The 22,380-nt window shown below is 39.4% G+C and overlaps 1 protein-coding gene across 1 annotated transcript; it reads right to left on the bottom strand.

The window, feature by feature from the left end:
- Positions 1–3,985: 3,985 nt before the first annotated feature.
- Positions 3,986–13,414, bottom strand: LOC120553999. The gene is made up of 10 exons (XM_039792548.1): positions 13,376–13,414; positions 13,242–13,292; positions 13,109–13,159; positions 12,977–13,027; positions 12,850–12,897; positions 9,139–9,171; positions 8,750–8,919; positions 8,267–8,331; positions 8,008–8,108; positions 3,986–4,134 (listed from the first exon to the last, which is right to left on the bottom strand). Exons 3-10 carry the CDS (start codon positions 13,152–13,154, stop codon positions 3,986–3,988), a joined length of 663 nt encoding a protein of 220 aa, XP_039648482.1. The 5' UTR covers positions 13,155–13,159; positions 13,242–13,292; positions 13,376–13,414.
- Between the last annotated feature and the right edge of the window lie 8,966 nt (positions 13,415–22,380).

Here is a 22,380-nt window from a genome sequence, read left to right as displayed (position 1 = left end):
AGCGCCGGTCTGCCTGCTGTAAATCATTTTATGACTTTACGGGAAAAATCAGACCCGGGCAGATTTCCTTTTGGTGCCCCACGATGCTCTGTACTCGGCTCATAATAACATCTTCTCAGCTAACTGGAACTGTAAAGGCTGGTCGATTGTTTGCTGTAATTTTGTAAGATATCATGTGAATTGTTGTACGTAAGTTTTTTAAACAATAGCATACAATCCGGTTTTTGTCCGAAGTTAAAGGTGTGTAAAAAGACAAAATGGAAGAAATAGAAAGTATTACAATGGCAAGAAAAAGTATGTCAACCTTTTGGAATTTCATGGTTTTCTGGATAAATTTGTCATAAAATATGATCTGATCTTCATCTAAGTCAAGGCTATTGACAAACAATGTGTCTAAAATAATAGCACATTTGTTTGATCTTTCATGTCTTTATTGAGAACAGCCAATTAAAAAAACCTCAACCCTTGAATTAATGACCTCAAAAAAGCTAATTGGAGTCAGGTTTGAGCACACCTGGAGTCTCGTTAAGATAATGAGTTTGGAGGTGTGGACTACAGCTACTTTGACGGATAAACCCGCCACCCCCCCCCCAAACTTTTGGAGTTTGCTCTGCACAAGAACACGCTTATGTGAGCCATGCCTCGCCAAAAACGAGCTTTCAGAGGATCTGCGATCGAGAATAGTTGATTTACATAAAGCTGGCAAGGGTTACAAAGTTATTTCAAATCCACTAGTCTACAGATAGGCAAACAAGCTACAAATGGAGACCCTTTGGGACTGTTGCTACTCTACACCAAGAGCACAACGAAGACTCATCAATGAGGCCAAGAAATAATCCCGAATGACAGCCAAAGATTTAACCAGTTATTAATTCTAAGCGTTCACTTACTTTTTCCACTGCCATTTTGAATATAGATTTAGATATAGTCTAGAGCAGTGGTTCCCAACCTGGGGTCCGGGCACCCCTCAGGGGGGCGGCAAAGATCACAGGGGGGGCGCAAGTCTTTATCTGGTTTGAGGTTGAGGTAAAAAAAAATAATAATATTTGCACATCTTAAACAAATTATGATAATACACTAGAATATATAATGTGTACAAAAGTCTGTATGAAAACTACATGTTTTTGTTCTCGCTTAAAATTGTAGGCAGGATACTTAGTAGGCAAAACCTCCGGGACCTCTTAACCTGGGACCCTTGCTGTCATCAGGTCAGCTGCTAGCTGCTATCACCTCGTTTTTCCTGCCGCCACGGCATCACTATTTTATGAATGAAACATGGCGGAGAAACGTAAAAGTGCTGATAACTCCTCTGTATCAAAAAAGAAAATAAGGCTTTATCTCGAGACTTACTTCAACTTTGTTTCGGGTAGGGGGCTCAGCTTTTTTTAGACATGAGTGGGGGGGGCGCCAAGGAAAAAAGGTTGGGAACCACTGGTCTAGAGTATGCCCTTTACAGTGATATTAAGTCCTTTTGCTATGACTAAGTCTAGAGTATGCCCTTTATTGTGGGTGGGTCCGGGAACATGCTGAATGAAGTCAAATGCCTCCAATAGGGAGATGTAGTTTTGAGCATCGGAGTCTGTTGTCATCGATTGTTTCCGTTTTATTTTTCAACTTTACAGACCCATTGACAATGTCAGATTTATACTATGATAAGATGTTGGGCTCTATTATTATGATCTTTATTTAGGGAGGGCCATTGAACGCAAGCTCTCTTTTCCAATGACGCCCTGATACACTTGACAGTCTTAGCCATGCCATTCCAACCAACTGTTGTCATTAAATTGTCAATTACACTTACACACTTACACACACACACACACACACACACACTTCCACAAACACACACACACACACACACACACACACACAACGCTAATCTCAGGCACGTGTCGTGCAGAGAATTTCTAATAAGGGGAGAACTTCCACTCTCTGGATACTTCCGGCTTCTTCAGTTCCACTCTGGTTCCATATGAAGGCGCTCACAGGCCAGTGCAGAATGAATGGGACTCTATGGAGCTATACCCCTCAAAATCCACTTTTCTCAGGATATCATTTTTTGTCTAGTAATTTGAATGCTGCATTCGAAAGGTGAGGCAAAGAATATACACACTGCTGGGTGTTTGATTTTTTAAAGTGGCTTTTTTGATCTAAAAAGCCTTTTAAAATGTCAATGACGTCATACACATCGTACGGCCAGAGATACTGCTTTACGGCAAGCTCTGAGTCGCTCTCTCTGTTAATACACATGCTAGAAAGAGGTTTGCTAACGTTTTAAAGACCACGCCGAAATATTCACTCTGAAATTCTGGTTCCGCTTCGGATGCCGTCAAGCAGGTTCTCTGGTCGTAATCAGTCCTTCACTGACCAATCAGCATTCATTAGCAGCATGCTAGCGTGTTATGGGCAACAACGACTCAACCTGTAAGAAATTACTCGTTCATTCAACTTTCGACCTATAACCCATGTTGAACTTGCAAAAACTACAATCAAATCTGAGATTTCTCAACGACAATCAGGCGAAAGAGACACATTTAGCCGTCTAGCTCCATAGAGTCTTGTAGTTATACCTTGCTTGACTTAGAAGCACATTACCCTCCCCCAGCTGAAGACAGGCAGGTGACTGGAATCTCTATTTTCAAATCTTCATGTTAAATTTATATTTAAAATAAGGCTAATATCTTGTTTAAAACCACCTGGAGCATACCTGTGCTTTAGCTGAGGCCCGTTCCAGAAAGCAGGTTTAGTGAAAACTCTGAGTTTGTTAACCCTGAGATGAGGGAAACTCTGGGTTTTCCGTTCCAGAAAGAGAGGTAACTTAACCTCGGAGTCAGTTACTATGGTAACTGAGTCTGTGAACCTAACCTGGTCGGGAGCAGGTTTTCTTCAAGAAACCTCGAGTTTCTCTCAGTCTCCTCCCACTGAGAGGGAGGAGAAACTCATTTCCTCATTCATTCATTCAGTCTGTATCAGGCGCATTTTAATGCAGTTTTATCTGCATGAATAAAAAAAACTTATTGGTTTATGTTAGGCAGACTATAAAAGTTTTTTTTCTCAAACATGTCATGTCCTTTTGTCGACGATCCCGTTGATGAAAAAGCTGTATTAATTCAGAGAGTTTACGTCGGGAGATGATATTGAGTGTTTTCATTTCCACATAACCGATTTGAGAGGTATTTTTATCACAGTCCATTAGATATGTATCACTAACATCAACCATCGTGGACACAACCAGTGAGAGCCATTAAAAAGAAATACATGATTATACTTATAATTCTGTTAATGATCATGGTGCTGCAGCCTCAGAATGGGAATAGTATAGTTTACTTTTTCGCCCGCAGGATTGCACCTGAATAAAATTATAAAGTGTAGCCTACAATTCACCAGTAGCCTATTATAAGTTAACTGTGATTAAATATGAAATGAATACACTGTTAATGCGTACGCATTGACTCGAGCCGCAGTTTTCTCCCACACCAATTCTCTCTCTTTTGCAGCAGCAGCCGCTGTCTTGCTTTTTTAACGAAACACATGTTCAAACTCGCCGTTTGTGCGCATGAGTATTTCCGCCGACCCGTTTGTTTGTGGTTGTTACCATGGTGAATCGTAGAATCATGGCTCCATTCATACTGCCTTTTGTGCACGCGCGTAACCCTGAGTGAACCTACTCCGAGTTGATTGAACCAACTCATATCAGCTGTTCTGGAACCGAAAACTCAGAGTTTCCCATCTCAGGGTAAATCAACTCAGACATCAGGGTTAGACTCAGAGTTTGTTAAACCTCCTACCTGGAACGGGCCTCTGATGTGTTTAAACAATCACTCCAAGCTTTGGACCCTCACCACCATGAAGATAACAATTATTTAACTTATCTTTAATAAAATGAGCTAAAACATGATTCATGGTGCTAGTTCTAGCATTAACTAACTAACATTGGATTGTTAAACATATTCTTTAAAAATGAAACTTATTTAAAAAATAAAGCCTACCCAATCAAGCACCAAACAAAGGCTGGCCTCAGCTGCTCTCTCAGGTGGGTCTGACTGCAGCAAGAAAAGATCCAGGTGAGCTTCCCTCCCCTATTTATAGACTCTGCCCCCTTTGCCTGGATCCTAGTGCTGTCTCTTGCCTTCCCTATCACAAAAATAAAACAGGAAACAGAAATATACAATCCACAGAGCACACAGTCAACTAGGATAAACAGGAACACACAATGAACAGGGAAATAAGGGAAAAGAAATATACAAACAGGGAACAGAAATATGCAGGATATACAAAGAAAACAGGAACCAGTAACAGAAACATACAAACAGGCAACAGTCAGACACTTAGAATAATATTCTGAGCCTGTTAGCGGCAAAAACAGAACTTTAAAACACAGACACAACAGGGAGAATAAATCCATCCAATCAAGTCACAAATAATCAGCATGTGGCCTGGTTTTATTTTATTCATTTTGCATTCAGTTGTTCCACATTCCCAGACATTTAAAAAACCCTAAGTACATTACGCACTAGACCGGTTGCAATCTTTACACATTATTATTTTTTTATTTTTTATTATTATTTGGGCATTTTAGGCCTTTATTTTATAGGACAGCTGAAGACATGAAAGGGGAGAGAGAGGGGGAACGACACACAGCAAAGCGCTCTACCAACTGAGCTACCCATTTCAATATTCACAGTATTATATTGATAGAAATATCATTAAAACAATGCTGTGTATTGTAAATAACATAATGATGTATACTTAAAATATCTGTGTAAGTAGTAAAACAACCCAGCAAGCAATTTTGCGTCTAATAGACGTCTAATAGCCGTCTAAACACAGCCCAGACGTCTAGGCTAAAACGAGGCTAATTTTGGGCTGTCTGTGAAAATCTAATAGACGTCTAAACATAGCCCAAGAATAGACGGCTATTGAATGACTACATATATACGTCTAATAAACGTCTAACCATAGCCCAAGAATAGACAATTAGACAGCTATTGAACGACTATATATATACATCTAATAGACATCTAACCATAGCCCAAGAATAGACTAGTCATCATTTAGACGGCTATTAAACGACTACATATAAACGTCTAATAGACAGGCAATATGGGTCTAGGTTAAAACAAGGCTAATTTTGGGCTGTCAGTGAAAATCTAATAGACGTCTAACCATAGCCCAAAAATAGACCAGTCATCAATTACACTACATTTAAATGTAATAGACAACAAAATGAAGCATAAGGATTCTTTTCACTCAAATATAACAGGTTCTCAAATGAAAATCCATCCAAACTAATTGAATATAAAGGATTTATTTAGAATATTAACAACTTAGAAAACAAACATAAAAATGATCAAATAAAATATTGTAAAATATGTACAAAACAACTTAAGGTGCAAAATGTATTATCTTTGTCCATATCCACCACCCCTGCCTCTCCCTGGTGCTTGTTTGAAATGTCCAGAAATTGCATTTTTAATTTCCCATTCATTTGCCGGTTGGAAAGTTGGTCATCACTGCATTTCGCTCTGCCAAATGAAAAAAAAAAAAATGACTGCTCAAGAAAAGCATTGTTGACAATCATTTTTAACTAATTACAGTCATTCACTTTTGCTTGTATGCACACTAGAGCTGGCCAATATAGAGTTAACGGAATATAGATTCAGAATATATAATTTTAATCAATATTATTAATAAATGAATATCAATAATTGAAATTTTTTGCCTGCATAATGGTGATGCAAACACTTTTATATGTGTGTGTGTGTGTGTGTGTGTGTGTGTGCATGCGTGCGCGTGTGCATCCCTAAAATATGTGTGTATATTGTCTAACAAACAGTTCCTTTTAAAAATCCGGACTGAATCGAACCGAAAGCCTCATACCGAATGGTTCAATACGTGTATCGTTACACCCCTAAAATATGTGTGTGTGTATTTTTTATATATATATACAGTGCCTTGCGAAAGTATTCGGCCCCCTTGAACTTTTCGACCTTTTGCCACATTTCAGGCCTCAAACATAAAGATATAAAACTGTATTTTTTTGTGAAGAATCAACAACAAGTGGGACACAATCATGAAGTGGAACGAAATTTATTGGATATTTCAAACCTTTTAAACAAATAAAAAACTGAAATATTGGGCGTGCAAAATTATTCAGCCCCTTAAGTTAATACTTTGTAGCGCCACCTTTGCCGCGATTACAGCTGTAAGTCGCTGGGTATGTCTCTATCAGTTTTGCACATCGGAGACTGACATTTTTGCCCATTCCTCCTTGCAAAACAGCTCGAGCTCAGTGAGGTTGATGGAGAGCGTTTGTGAACAGCAGTTTTCAGTTCTTTCCACAGATTCTCGATTGGATTCAGGTCTGGACTTTGACTTGGCCATTCTAACACCTGGATATGTTTATTTGTGAACCATTCCATTGTAGATTTTGCTTTATGTTTTGGATCATTGTCTTGTTGGAAGACAAATCTCCGTCCCAGTCTCAGGTCTTTTGCAGACTCCATCAGGTTTTCTTCCAGAATGGTCCTGTATTTGGCTCCATCCATCTTCCCATCAATTTTAACCATCTTCCCTGTCCCTGCTGAAGAAAAGCAGGCCCAAACCATGATGCTGCCACCACCATGTTTGACAGTGGGGATGGTGTGTTCAGGGTGATGAGCTGTGTTGCTTTTACGCCAAACATAACGTTTTGCATTGTTGCCAAAAGTTCGATTTTGGTTTCATCTGACCAGAGCACCTTCTTCCACATGTTTGGTGTGTCTCCCAGGTGGATTTTGGCAAACTTTAAAACGCCACTTTTTATGGATATCTTTAAGAAATGGCTTTCTTCTTGCCACTCTTCCATAAAGGCCAGATTTGTGCAGTATACGACTGATTGTTGTCCTATGGACAGAGTCTCCCACCTCAGCTGTAGATCTCTGCAGTTCATCCAGAGTGATCATGGGCCTCTTGGCTGCATCTCTGATCAGTCTTCTCATTGTATGAGCTGAAAGTTTAGAGGGATGGCCGGGTCTTCGTAGATTTGTAGTGGTCTGATACTCCTTCCATTTCAATATTATCGCTTGCACAGTGCTCCTTGGGATGTTTAAAGCTTCGGAAATCTTTTTGTATCCAAATCCAGCTTTAAACTTCTCCACAACAGTATCTCGGACCTGCCTGGTGTGTCCCTTGTTCTTCATGATGCTCTCTGCGCTTTTACACGGACCTCTGAGACTATCACAGAGCAGGTGCATTTATACGGAGACTTGATTACACACAGCTGGATTCTATTTATCATCATTAGTCATTTAGGTCAACATTGGATCATTCAGAGATCCTCACTGAACTTCTGGAGAGAGTTTGCTGCACTGAAAGTAAAGGGGCTGAATAATTTTTTGCGCCCCACTTTTTCAGTTTTTATTTGTTAAAAAAGTTTGAAATAGCCAATGAATTTCGTTCCACTTCATAATTGGGACCCACTTGTTGTTGATTCTTCACAAAAAATTACAGTTTTGTATCTTTATGTTTGAGGCCTGAAATGTGGCAAAAGGTCAAAACGTTCAAGGGGGCCGAATACTTTCGCAAGGCACTGTATATATATATATATATATATATATATATATATATATATACACACATACATACATACATACATACACACATACATACATACATACATACACACATATATATATATATATATATATATATATATATATACATACATACATACATACATACATACATACACACACACACACACACACACACACACACACACACACACACACACACACACACACACACACACACACACACACACACATACTTCAGATGCTAAATCCTCTAAATGCCAATTTTCTTCTAAAATGAACATGATCAAACTCTTATATTTTGGATCAGTAATTTCACATTAATGACAATAGTTTTTTTTTAAATTGACATTAAAGTGAAAAAAAAAACACACACACACACACAGAGAGAGAGAGAGAATCACTGTTATTTAGCATAAACAGACACACATACCTCTGATGACTGAGAATAAGGCAGTTGATTGAAAAGATCTTTTCTGTAGTGGACCTCCTCCTTTCATGTTAAACGTGGACATCAGGGAATTTGTGAAAACACTAAAGTATAATACAAAATAAAGTGGTTAACAATTGCAGTTAAAGCATTAACATTTCATAACATTTAAATCTCTGATTTGCGTAGTGACTACATGAAATTCTTATTCAGTATCGACACCAGAAGGTTTGATAAATGTTGCATAATATGTTGGCTTTACCTGTCCAGCATTCTTCTTGTGCTATCCTTTAAGTTTTTCCCTCCAATTTTACATAACTGTGTCACCTGAACAACACAAGCCAATGTCAGTACTTTGCAGGTAGTATTACAGTATATGCTTCATTTTACCAATATTTCCCAACCTTAAAGGTTGATGCCCATTAACCTACAATTTTTCCATCACTGACCCTATAAAACTCTTATTTCAGCAGATACAATTTTAATACTGCTGCATACTTTTTATAATTGTTCAAATTATATCAAGCATTATTCTATAAGTATTGCCAAGTCAAATAGAATTGTTTCAACTCAATCTTAATGTACAAGGATATTGTGTTTTTTTTTTGACTCATAGTCTCTTAGTATGCACAAAAAAAAACATGTTTCAGTCATAAATTGCATATTATATTTCAAATTAATTATAGAATTACAAATATGAGCATTTTACTGTGGAAAAATTGCTTTGGAGTGTTTTTTTTTTTACCATTGCTGTCCGTGTATTCCCACTTTCCAGCTGCCTCTCTAGGTACTTAAACTCGTCTTCACTGCCCAAGGTTGACAAGTGGAACCCAGTTTCTGGTTCCACAATTTTCCCTATTCTTCGCATTTCTTCTTTTATTTCTAAAAGTTGTGTTAAAACCTTTTTTTGAAATCCTAAATTCAACAAAGGCATTGTGTTAATTTCAAGTACCATACAAAACAAATGATTAACAAATCACTTCCTCCTCATCAATAGTGGAAAACAAAGAAAAGAACTGTGGCCATCTATCAACCAGAAGATTAAAGATAAAGTGGAGAATCTTTATTTACTCCCACGGTCATTATTCCGGAAAATTGCAAAAGATATTATAGTAACAATTTATTTATACTTACTTTTCTCTGTCATTGGAAACCTGTCTTGCTTTTCTGTTAAAAAACACACAAAAAAACAAGTAAGCAGATATGCCCAAAAAAAAACCCCACATGATTCTCCTAATAAATTGGGAGAAATAAGTTACAACCATAGATATAGAACAATAGATATGACATGACGTCATCATTTATGGCATAACTGTCCGCCATCTTACTAGGGTACTGTTTACAATTGTCACCTATGGCAGCAATATGGTTATCAGCTGTGCAGCACCTAACTGCTTTACCAGAAGGACCAAAGAGACCCAGGAGGCTGCCATCACTTTCCACACGTCAGTAGGAGTAGATAGAGTATTTTTTCTCTTCTTTTTTTAATTATAAATACAGAAAAGTTGGTGAACTAGGTAGCTAGCTAGTTACGTTGCCTAGCAACTGTTAACAGACCGGCTGAGATGTCAGTTATTGGTGATTGCTAGCTAGCTCTTAACATCATTTATGAACAGCAAACATCGTTTTAGTTGATTGATTTTTACCTCAAATAAGACATTTAGTAACGTTAACGTTATAACAGTTTTTTTTAACACGTTGTTAATATTGACATACATACATTGACTGCTGCGGCTGATTTCACTCAATCTGTGTTAAGTTTTCAGTTAAATTAAAGTTAACGACAAGTACTGTAACGTTACACGTAGAGTAAAGTTACGTTACACAAATCAACAGTAGCCACACCAGCAACACGGAGCCTAACAGACCAGCCGCACTTAACGGTACATTTTCACCAGCTGACGTTAGCTCCCCAAACATTAGCCATGTTGAATCCTGCTGTCAGTCATCATATATTAACTATTCTATTAACTATATATTGTTGTCAGCTTACCTCATGCCTTTACACGATTTTCCTTTCAGTAAAACAAATTAAAACTTAATAATCCATGTCTTGACGAGGTAAAGTAACTTCCAGAAAGCGTTCCTACTTCAGCAGCAAGTCTCCGCATTACTATCGTAAATGTAATTTCCATAACGTTAGCGCAATGAAAATTGCGACAAGTCCATCAGCAGTTCTGGTAAAGTCATTATAGTCTTTATCAACAAAAACTCATTGAAGCTAGCGAAGCTCTTAAACTACTCCACTCATCGTCAAAACAAACTCCATGCCGGTGACAGTAAGAAAACAAACGCTAAACAGGAAGTAATAATAATAATAATAAATTGAATTTATATAGCGCTTTTCATGGACTCAAAGTCGCTTTACAGGGCAGGGTAGATTATAAAAACATAACAAAACAAAACGAGCAAACAAAACAAGTAGAACAAAACAAGATACAGATGAAAAAGGGAGGGGGGCAGGTGGACTATGGGTAGGCTGAGGTGAAGAGATGGGTCTTGAGGCGGGACTGGAAGATGGTGAGGGACTCAGAGGTGCGGATCTCTTGGGGGAGGGAGTTCCAGAGCCTGGGAGCTGCTCTGGAGAAGGCTCTGTCCCCAAAACAGCGCAGGTTGGACTTTTGGATGGAGAGGAGACCGGCTGAGGTGGATCTGAGGGACCGTGAGGGTTGGTAAGGGGAGAGGAGGTCAGTGAGGTATGAGGGGGCCAGATGGTGGAGGGCTTTATAGGTGAGGACCAGGATTTTGTAGGTGATCCGGTGGGAAATGGGAAGCCAGTGGAGTTGTTTTAGGACTGGAGTGATGTGGTGCCAGGATTTGGAGCAGGTAATGAGGCGGGCGGCTGAGTTCTGGACCAGTTGGAGTCGGTTGATGTTGGTAGAGCTGATGCCGAGGAGAAGTGAGTTGCAGTAGTCCAGTCGGGAGGAGATGAAGGCGTGAATGAGTCTTTCAGCAGCGGGGGGTGTGAGAGAGGGTCTGATTTTGGCGATGTTGCGGAGGTGAAAGAAGGAGGTTTTAATGACTTGACGGATGTGAGGCTCAAGGGAGAGGGTGGAATCAAAGATAACGCCAAGGTTGCGGGCCTGGGGAGATGGGGGAGACAATGGTGCCGTCGATGGTGAGAGTGGGGTTATTGGTTTTGCTGAGTGTGGATTTGGAGCCGATCAGAAGGAATTCTGTTTTGTCGCTGTTGAGTTTGAGGAAGTTGTGTTGCATCCAGGTTTTAATAGCTGACAGACAGGAGTTGATGTGGGAGAGGGAGGGATTGTGGGGGATTTGGTGCTGAGGTAGATCTGGGGGTCGTCAGCATAGCAGTGGAAGTCCAGGTTGAAGTGGCGGAGTATCTGACCAAGAGGGAGGATGTAGATGATGAAGAGGGAGGGGGCCAAGCACGGAGCCTTGGGGAACACCTTGAGTGACTGTGGCTGTGGCAGAGGTGTGGTTGTGGAGAGAGATGAAATGGGATCTGTTGGAAAGGTAGGAGGGGGCGCCAGCTGAGTGCAGTAACCTCGATACCGAGGTCTTTGAGTCTGGTGAGCAGGATGTTATGGCTCACAGTATCGAAGGCTGCACTCAGGTCGAGGAGGATGAGGATGTTGAGGGAACCGGTGTCAGCAAAGGTGAGGAGGTCGTTGAGGACTTTGAGGAGAGCGGTTTCTGTGCTGTGTAGGGGGCGAAAACCAGATTGGAGAGGTTCGAATAGGTTATTGGCAAGAAGATGGGTTTGTAGTTGTGAGGCGACTATGCGTTCCAGGGTTTTAGACAGAAAGGGGAGGTTGGATATTTGGCGGTAGTTGTTGAGAGAGGAGGGATCCAGACCAGGTTTTTTAAGGATTGGGGTGACAGCGGCAGTTTTGAAAGCAGAGGGGACAGTTCCAAGGGACAGTGAGGAGTTGAAGAGGTTAGTGAGGTAGGGGCATAGGACCGGGAGGCAGGACTTCAGAAGTGGAGTAGGGAGGGGGTCAAGGGAGCAGGTAGTGGGTTTGGAAGAGCTGATGAGTTTGGAGATTTCAGGAGGAGTGACTGGGTTAAACTGGGAGAGGAGGAAGTGTGGAGGAGGGGTCGGGAGGTCTGGAGGGATGGAGAGAGGAGGGTCCAAGGTAGGTGCTGGAGTAGATCCTGGAAGGTCAGATACAGGGGATAGGGATTTGTAAATGAGATTGATTTTGTCAGTGAAAAAGTGGAGGAATGAGTTGCAGAGATCCGGAGTAGAGGTAAGGAGGCTGTTGGTCCGAGGAAGTAGCGGGGTTGATGGGAAATGTGGTCTTATAGTTGAGATTGACATTAAAAAATATTGTTTAATGTATATTAGCCATTCAGAATACCAAAGACAGTTTTTACATATTAAGTTCATGCAAAATTGAAAAAATAAAATTATTACCTGCAATATAAATTCAAAATTATGAGATTATCTTCATAATTGAACACATTACTTGTTCTCTTGGAGCTATATCAATCAAAATTCCACCCAAATCTCTATTTTTTGTTTCTTTCTAGAAAGGCACAGTTGTCTTACAGTCATTACTTTGAATTAAAACCACTATTGATGTATTGGTAGAAAAATATAAGGATAATAAAGACAACATGAGCCTCTCTCCCCATTGATTCCAATGGAAGCAATTCTAAAACTTATCCCTGGTAAGATGGCCGCCAAGTGCTTCCATCCTGGAATGGCAAGTCAGAATTACATGTCATATCTATTGTTCTATATCTATGGTTACAACGCCCACATAAATGTTCAATCATTGACACATTAAAAATAAAAGTTATTTATTTATAACAGAGGATGCTCCTTGACTGAGCTTAACGGGCATAAGCTCACCTCATAAGTATGTCCATACTAACCTTGGGTGTTTCTGACTTGAGGACTTTGGTGCTCTGTCCTGGAAGCTGCTGTTAAGTAACAATATATTATTATTTTAACTATTCAGGTCAGAATCTGACAACTTTGGAAAAACATGTCCATACTAACTTTGGGGGTTTCTGACTTGAGGACTTCTAGATTGGCGCTCAGTCCTGCAAGCTGTAATTAGTACTAATATATTAGTATTTGGATTATTCAGATCAGTATCTGACAACTCTAGAAAAGCATGTCCATACTAACCTTGGGAAATTCTGATTTGAGGAGTCCTGGATTGGCGCTCAGTCATGGAAGCTGTAATTAAGTGCCAATATATTAGTATTTGGACTATTTAGATCAGAATCTGACAACTCTAGAAAAGCATGTCCATACTAACCTTGAGGGTTTCTAACTTGAGGACTTCTAGATTGGCGCTCAGTCCTGGAAGCTGTAATTAAGTGCCAACATATTAGTATTTGGACTATTCAGATCAGAATCTGACAAATCTAAAAAAACCATATTCCTACTTACCTTGAGGGTTTCTAACTTGAGGACTTCTAGACTGGCGCTCAGTCCTGGAAGCTGTAATTAAGTGCCAATATATTAGTATTTGGACTATTCAGATCAGAATCTGACAACTCTAGAAAAGCATGTCCATACTAACCTTGAGGGTTTCTAACTTGAGGACTTCTAGATTGGCGCTCAGTCCTGGAAGCTGTAATTAAGTGCCAACATATTAGTATTTGGACTATTCAGATCAGAATCTGACAAATCTAAAAAAACATATTCCTACTTACCTTGAGGGTTTCTAACTTGAGGACTTCTAGACTGGCGCTCAGTCCTGGAAGCTGTAATTAAGTGCCAATATATTAGTATTTGGACTATTCAGATCAGAATCTGACAACTCTAGAAAAGCATGTCCATACTAACCTTGAGGGTTTCTAACTTGAGGACTTCTAGATTGGCGCTCAGTCCTGGAAGCTGTAATTAAGTGCCAACATATTAGTATTTGGACTATTCAGATCAGAATCTGACAAATCTAAAAAAAACATATTCCTACTTACCTTGAGGGTTTCTAACTTGAGGACCTAACATATAAAGCTAACTGCACCATATCATAATAAACAGAATTTACAGTTAGGTGTGTCTATATTATATATCCTACTTGATTGTGTAGACATTTCGTGGTCATCCAATGGTCTCAGAGCACCTAATGAAAGATTTCAGTAAGTAATTCTTTTCAATACTACACTTCGGTTACATTGTGGATATTATGCAAGCAAGTTTAAACTTTAAAACAATTTTCTAGACAAGAAAATGTGAAAAAATTACTAATTTATATTTGCAACAAGTCTACTTGCAAGGTTTTGTAGTAGGTGGAGTTGAAAAAAGGTCCTCAGAAAAGATTTCTGCTGGATCTAGCAAAATAAGAAAATTCATATGAATTTTTTTTAAAAGTAAAATGATTTACACAGAATGCCTAAAATTCACCCACTCAAAATTAGAGACTTTAAGCTTTTGTTTGTTATTGTTCTTGGACATACACTATTTACAATTTTAAGACAAGTGATTGAAGCAGCAATGAGAATGTCTTATAGGGCAAACACAAATTAAGGAAATGGCCAATATCCATAACCCCTTAATTTACAAGTACTATTAATGACCTTACCCATTTTTGAATGGACCATCTTCATCGGCTTACTCTCCTTCTTATTTTTTAGTACTGAAAAGAATAGTATTAGCATAAATTAATTTTAATTTTTAAAAATACACAATCAAAAATACAAGTTAATTAAAATTAAACTTCTGTGGACATGGCCAAAATAATAAATATACTATAATGTGTTTTGCGTACCTGAGGCAGTGCTAGGTTTGGAGGCTGTATCATATTTTTTGGGTGGCTCAGGGAAAGTACAAACTATAACATGAAAGGAATATATTAAAATAAGGTAAATGAGACATGAAACAATTATGTTTTATCTAAAATATAGTATTTCTTAAAGCAATCATATATTATGCAAAAACATTCAATGGAACAGCCACATAATTCTGACTAACAGCACAGAACATGGACCGTTATTGCTCGTGAAATGTTCACATGCCACCTGATGATCTTTAATAACAAATAAGGTGATTAAAAATGGCCTATTTTGAAATTTAAATGTATAATAATTTGGTATATTACATAATATGTAATCATATTAATAATAATAATAGAAATGGTGTTAAAGAAAAAATAATAACAGCACAACTACCTCGTCGGTTCTGTGGTGGTGGTGATGGGATCAAGGACTCTGATGAGCTCATATCTAAAAACATGGTATTAAATTAATTCTGAGATTTTGACCTGCATCAACAAAGTTGTAGAATAAACTAAAAGGTGAAAATGGCACTTACCTTGGATGTAGTCTGCATAATTTTTCTTTTTCGGTGCACGCCTCAGTCCTTGAGACATAATGGCCTGTGGATTGGACAAATTTAAAGATTAATAACCTTAATCAAATACAAGAACGATGAGACATGTATTTTTTTTTTTTATTTATCTGGCATATAAGTCAGTATTTTAATTGACGTCGGCAATATTCTCACCCATAAAAATTAACTGACAAGACCGGATCAAGCTTCAGTTCATCTTAAAGACATGGAGAAGAGGGAATATGGCAAATCCCTGTGCATGTGGTAAACACACAGCCTTCCTTTGCAGATGCTTTGCCTTTAAAAGCTTCCTCTTTGCTCTGCTAATGTCATTGTCCATCACATATATGATGTTAATCAGCTTTGACTCACAAGGTAGATCAAACAGCTGCATTGTGAACTTTGGGTCGGTAACATCCACAACCAACATCCCATCTTGACGCTTTTCCCTCACAAACACAATTTGCTCAGTCTCTAACAGGAAGCAGTGATTTGGTGCCTTGGCTGATATGGAGTACGGTTTGCGCTTCAATTGCTTCATATATTCCCCTGTATTTGCTTTTTCGGCCAATCTTTTACTGACCTGGGCGACTGGATTTTTGCTATGTCTAACCATTTTTTTTATGGACTGCAGGTGGTTCTCAAATGGAAAGCAGGACAACTCATTCAAGGAGCATTTGAAGTTAAAAACATCATCAGCAATGTGTTTGATGGAGTGTATGTTGTATGTTGGGAAAGTTTCCCCATATAGTTCAGAACAGGTATCTACAAAGTGTTCCAGCAGGTTTTGGGCATATACCAGGTAGTGTTCTCTTCTGGCATCATCATCATCCAAGAGAATAGACATACCAATTGTTAATGACAGGAAATGATGACAATGGTCCTGAGACAGAACATCCTGCAACACAAGTGGTCCTGTGTACAGCAGAAATTGCCGTAGTTCAGTTGCTTTCCAGCGATCAAGTTCGGTCAGAGATCTTGGCTGCCTGGCAAACTCTGCCGGCATTGCACCTTTCAGTTGTACCAACTTATTGTTGATTTTTTCACTCTGTTCTTTTTTCAACCTGCAAATATCTGGGCCTCGCAATAAAAATGTAAGTAATCTTTTCACAGCTCCTAGAAAAATTAGGTGCATGTGGTCTAGAGGAAATTGTGTGACACATTTGATTCCAAGTTGGGCTAGAGGTGTAGGTTCCTTCTGATGGTTTGGGTACTGCAACTGACTGAATTTATCATCAGTGATTTTCTCACAAGACACTTTATTTAAGTGGACAACCCTTCCCTCAACTGATGTGGCCACTGACAAACAACGCTCACATTGTAAATACAGTACATTATGGCCTTTGATGCACTTCAGAAATGCTCTTGCTGGAGCATCACATATGAATGCTCGCAGAGTTACTTTGTGCACTGTGGTTTTGTGTGGGACACCATTTTCCATAAGCACCTGCAATTCTGCTATTAAATCAAGCAGATAGTCATGAACAGGGTCGGGCTTGCTATTGCCATAATATAGAGCCACCAGAAATGGATCAAAAGTAGAAAATTTAGCTAGAATGGGCCAAAAATGGGTTTTACTGGACTTGAATATTGGCAGACCATCTATATTGATAGTAAGGTCAACAGAGCCTGCAAACCATGTGTTTTGTGAAAGGAACTGGAGAATACCCGGCTCTAAGCCATGGTATGTGTACTGGCCACCACATATGTTTTTAATTTCAAATCCAGAAGGGGTTTGTAGCAGTGTTCTGCTATCTTTTGGAAGTGTATGTCCATGTGTTCTCAAAATTCCTAGCAGTGCATTTAACGCAGCATGTGTCTGACTTGTTGTTGTTGCCCATTCAGCCAAATCAGTGTGTAATGATGGTGTGTCATCGCAATCAGAAGAATCAATCTCTGTATTAGAGTCACTGGAATCAGCAGTTTCCTTGTATCCGTAATCTAAATTTGATGGATCCTCTTCATCTACAATCAAAGAAGGACACTCCCCAGACACATCTCCTTGTGTGAAAGGACCCTCCCCAGACACATTTCCTTGTGTGGATGGACCCTCCCCAGACACATCTCCTTGTGTGGATGGACCCTCCCCAGACACATCTCCTTGTAACGGTACATCCAAATCTAGATATCCATCCAAGTTGCTACTTGATGCAGCAAGAGCATTAACTCGATCTCTCAATCGACGCCATTCTCTTAGATATTTAGGATCCATAACTGTTGAATATGATAATAAAATTAACATTATAATTGATTATGTAACAATGTTATCCCAAGATATGTCTGACTACTATCATAATGTGTTTTGAAACTGAAATACAGTATATTTTTAATTATTCTAATGAAGGTGAAAACAGGGATAGTTCACTTTAAAATTAAATTTTGGTATGTTTTAGCTTACCTTAAGGGCATCCAAGATGTTTTTTTTTTCTGCAGTAGTTTAAATTGATGATATTTTTAGGTCAAACTGTTCTTGTCAGTCATGTATAATGCAGGTCTAGCCTATATGGTCACTTTCTGAAAGAGCATGCACAGAGAAGTACAAATTAAACAATTCCCCATCGTAAGTACACATTGATGGCCTAAGATTTATCTACTATTATCTCATCTAAGAACAAAAATATATTGGTATCTTTAATAATAATAAAAATTGTAATGATAAGTTTTATAGTTTCATGCTTACCACCTTGAATTTAGATATATTTTAAATTAAGGGCACACAGTTGCAATAACACATGCTGGTAACGTTAACTTGCTGGAGAAAAATAGTAGCCTAACCTACTCTGCAATGCAATGTTAATGTTAAAATGTCACGGTTTCTACACATTCTAAAAACTAACTAATGAATTAGTGATTAAACAATAAAAATAACAAAAAGAACACGCATACTTACAAGATCGAAATAGAAATTTTCACAGAGTGCCGCTCGCCCGTTGCTCTTCTCTCCGACAGCTGCCTCGTGTAATAAAATTTAAAATGGCGGAAATGTTTATCGCGAGATCTGGCTAAAGTGATAGTCGCGCAATGCCAATGTCATTAGTGTTTCGATTGTGCCATCTAGCGGTTGAGAAATGCAATTGCATTTAATTTAAAATGAAATGATAGTCAAATAATATCGTAGATTGTGTATGAATGTTACGTTTATGTGTAACAGCAAACATTGCTGTGTGAGCAAAAACATTTTTGAGACTAATATTCTTATACTATTCTTTTACTATATTGCTGGTCTGAATCAGGGCTATAGCCAAGCCGTAAGTAGACCAGATGACTCAGGTGGGCTAAAGCAGACCGCAGCCGTCCAATTCAGAGCTAATACGTGACTATAGATCGACCATGTCGTGAAATGACGCATTGAACTTTGTAGATATCATTACCAATGCGAACATGATGGGATATCAACCATTTCATGCACTGTCTGGCCAAAAACTACAATTAATAATGTTTGACTAAAAGTGGGCTACAATATAGCCGGGTCTGAATATGAGCTAAATCGTGGCTACGCATAGCCTACACATATAACATGTAAAATAAAGCAAACAAACAACTTGTAATTGCAGTTGACTTTGCTTACATGATGGAATATCATACATCTCACAATTTATTTTTGAAAAAAATACATTTATTCAGATTAAATGTTATTTGGGCTAAAAGTGGGTTACACATAGCCGGGCTATATCGGGTCTATATTTAACCGAGACGTTGAAATGACGGCTATTGCTTGCTGGGAATACAAACCCCCAAAAATGCTTTTTAAGTTTAGGAACATTTGGAGTCCCCCCTCCCTTGCCTCACAGTGGTTTGGTCCACTGCCTGCTGTACGGTAGGAGGATCTGCACTCGACTCACAGTCACATCGGGTAGTGACAGGAATGTAGTGAGTAGGCTGTTCAAGGCTATTTTATTCACATTAAACATTGGATGAAGTTTTTCTTTTCTCAAATAGAAATGATGCTGAGTAATTATTGAATAATAATAATGTAATGTTACTTTGCTTGTTTAATAGCTTGTTGGATAGAATTGCACCCACTACAACTAACGTCACCACGGCGATGAGCCTAACGTTATGTGTGTGAACTGATATAAGGGTTAATATTGAAGATCTAGAATTGTGTTTGAAGTGGCTGATGAGTGGGTTTGCTGCAGTTAAATATATATATCCGCTGTCCCAGACATTTCTTTTATATGGGGACACTTTTTCAAAATAAGTCATTATGTTTTAAGGTATTTTTTTTAATAGTAATCAATGTCCGTTACATTCAAGCCATTGCTTAATGAGTTAATACAAAGCTAATTAAGCAACATGGCATCATGACTTTGCGTAAACATACGTGCCACTTTCCTAAAGCCAAATGGCGCGTTATCTGTAGGCATTTTGAGCTATCCACGTGTACGTCTACGCTGTATACAGCGGATGTAAACATACTGATCGCGAGAACGTGCCGTCCTATCGTGAGAAGAGCGTCACACGTGTGTAAAAAAATAAATAAAATTTTTTTTAAAAGTTGGATTTAGGAAAAGAACATTGGGAAAAATAAATGACAAAAACACGATGCTGACCAACGTGACACGCTTAGGAAAATAATAAATGGTTGGGTTTAGGAAAGAAACATGGGGGAAGGCTTAAAAAATAAACTGTTGAAAAACACCACAAGCGGGACGCGATCCCCGTTCTCCTGGGTGAAAGTCCTGTGTTTTAGCCATCCGCGAACTTACGTCCTTTCATACTACTCGCTACTGTGAAAATTCACACATAATGTAGGCCAATGGCGGCCGTACGGCGTTGATAAACACGCTAAAAAGCGATAATGCGTCTTGATAACACGCCAAAATGGCATGCAAATTGGCGTGCGAGCGACCAGCCACTCACTCTTCTGACCTACCAAGTAAAGAGAGCACTACACAACATCAACTGTAATAAAGCAACAGGGCCTGATGGGGTTCCAGGGCGAGTGCTGAAGGAATGCTCTGACCAGCTCGCTCCAGTATTTACAGGCATTTTTAACCTGTCACTACAGCAAGCCATAGTCCCCACCTGTTTGAAAACCGCCACTAAAATCCCTGTACCAAAAACCTCAGCTATCACAAGCCTGAATGATTACCGGCCAGTGGCACTCACGCCAGTGATCATGAAATGCTTTGAGAGACTGGTACTGCCCCACATCAAGGCCCACATCCCTCCTGACTTCGATCAATATCAATTTGCATACAGGACCAACAGATCCACTGATGACGCCATCTCAGTAGCACTGCACACAGCCCTCACACACCTGGAAACCCCCAACAGCTATGTTAGGATGCTATTTATTGACTATAGCTCTGCATTCAACTCCATCAACCCAGACAAATTGACTAATAAACTACAAACACTGGGTCTAGGAGACCTTCTCTGCCGATGGATCAAAGACTTCCTCACTAATAGACCCCAGCGTGTCAGGATCAGCCATCATACCTCCTCTAGCATTATTCTCAACACCGGCGTCCCCCAGGGCTGTGTCCTCAGTCCAGTCCTTTATTCACTCTTCACCCACGACTGCACCTCCTCCCACAACTCCAACACCCTCATCAAATTTGCTGATGACACAACCATAGTTGGACTCATATCAGACAATAACGAAATAGCTTACAGGAAAGAAGTCCAGACCCTGTCAGCTTGGTGTAAGGACAATGACCTCAATCTCAACACCAAGAAGACAAAAGAAATAATAATTGACTACAGAAGGAACAAAATAAACCACAACGGACTGTGTATCAACGGGAAGGAGGTGGAGAGGGTGGCAAGTTTTAAGTTCTCGGGAGTGCACATTGCAGAGGACCATACCATTAAAAAAGCCCAGCAGAAGATGTTCTTCCTGAGGACCCTGAAGCGTAATGGGTTCCCTCAGGAACTCCTGATGCGCTTTTATCGCTGCACTATTGAGAGCACCCTGACATACTGCTGCCCCGTGTGGCACTCCAGCTGCACTGCAGCAGACAGAAAGGACCTGCAGCGGGTTGTCAAGACGGCTGAGAGAATAATTAGCACCCCCCTACCAAACCTGAGTGAACAAAACTCAAGCCGTCTTCTTACACGGGCCACAAACATCAGGCAGGACACATCGCACCCCGGACACTCCCTGTTCACCACCCTCCCCTCAGGCAGACTGAGAACCCCCAGTACATGTACAAATAGACTTCGAAACAGCTTCTTCCCCTGAGCTGTGAACATATTACAAAAATCACACATACAGCCACGCATACAAACATAAAAATCTCTCACCCCCTCAGTGCAATCGTATTCTGTGCAATAACTGCTGTGACAGTTTTTAGCTGTTTTATCTATTTATTGAGAATGTGTTAGTGGTAGTGTTAGTGTATGTGTTTATGTGTGCGTGTACTTGTATGTATGTATGTATGAATGTATGTATGTATGCATACTCTGTATGCATATGTATGTATGCGAGTATTTATGTATATATGTGCGTGCGCACGCATGTATGGATGTGTATGTGTATATGGGTGTAGCTATATTTTTATCTTTATTTTATTTTTTTTTACTCTATGCTGCTATTTGGAGAGGATTGCTCCAAAAGAATTTTGTTGTATTGCATACAATGACAATAAAGATATCTATCTATCTATCTATCTATCTATCTATCTATCTATCTATCTATCTATCTATCTATCTATCTATCTATCTATCTATCTAAAAAGCGATTATGCGTCTTGATAACACGCCAAAATGGCATGCAAATTGGCGTGTCATCCCGTGTGGCTACTAGCAACTGCGTGGAGGAGAGGTGGGGTGCACAATCACGGGAGGCTTGTATCATGTGGACGCGCCGACAGTTTTGTTGTCATTACTTAGAATTCCTCATGGGGGCGACAGAAACTACGCACTCTAGCTTTAACTGGCACGTGACATGTAACAATCTAACGTCTAATGTATCAACAATCCACGCAACCGTCTTCACGCACTCATAGCAAAAGGTTTTGAGGCGTGCTTGCGTTTGGACTAAAAAATGTGGTACATGTGGCCGGGTTGGCTCAGGGGGTATAGCAATTTAACAACATTGTAGTAAATATTTTCGGTGCGTCAAAAAGCCAATAAGATACCAGCAGACAAGATACTCAAGCACAAATTAGTCT

Source organism: Perca fluviatilis, chromosome 24 (assembly GCF_010015445.1).
Source record: "Perca fluviatilis chromosome 24, GENO_Pfluv_1.0, whole genome shotgun sequence".
Taxonomy (NCBI): Eukaryota; Metazoa; Chordata; class Actinopteri; order Perciformes; family Percidae; genus Perca; species Perca fluviatilis.
This window is presented reverse-complemented; position numbering and strand designations above follow the sequence as displayed.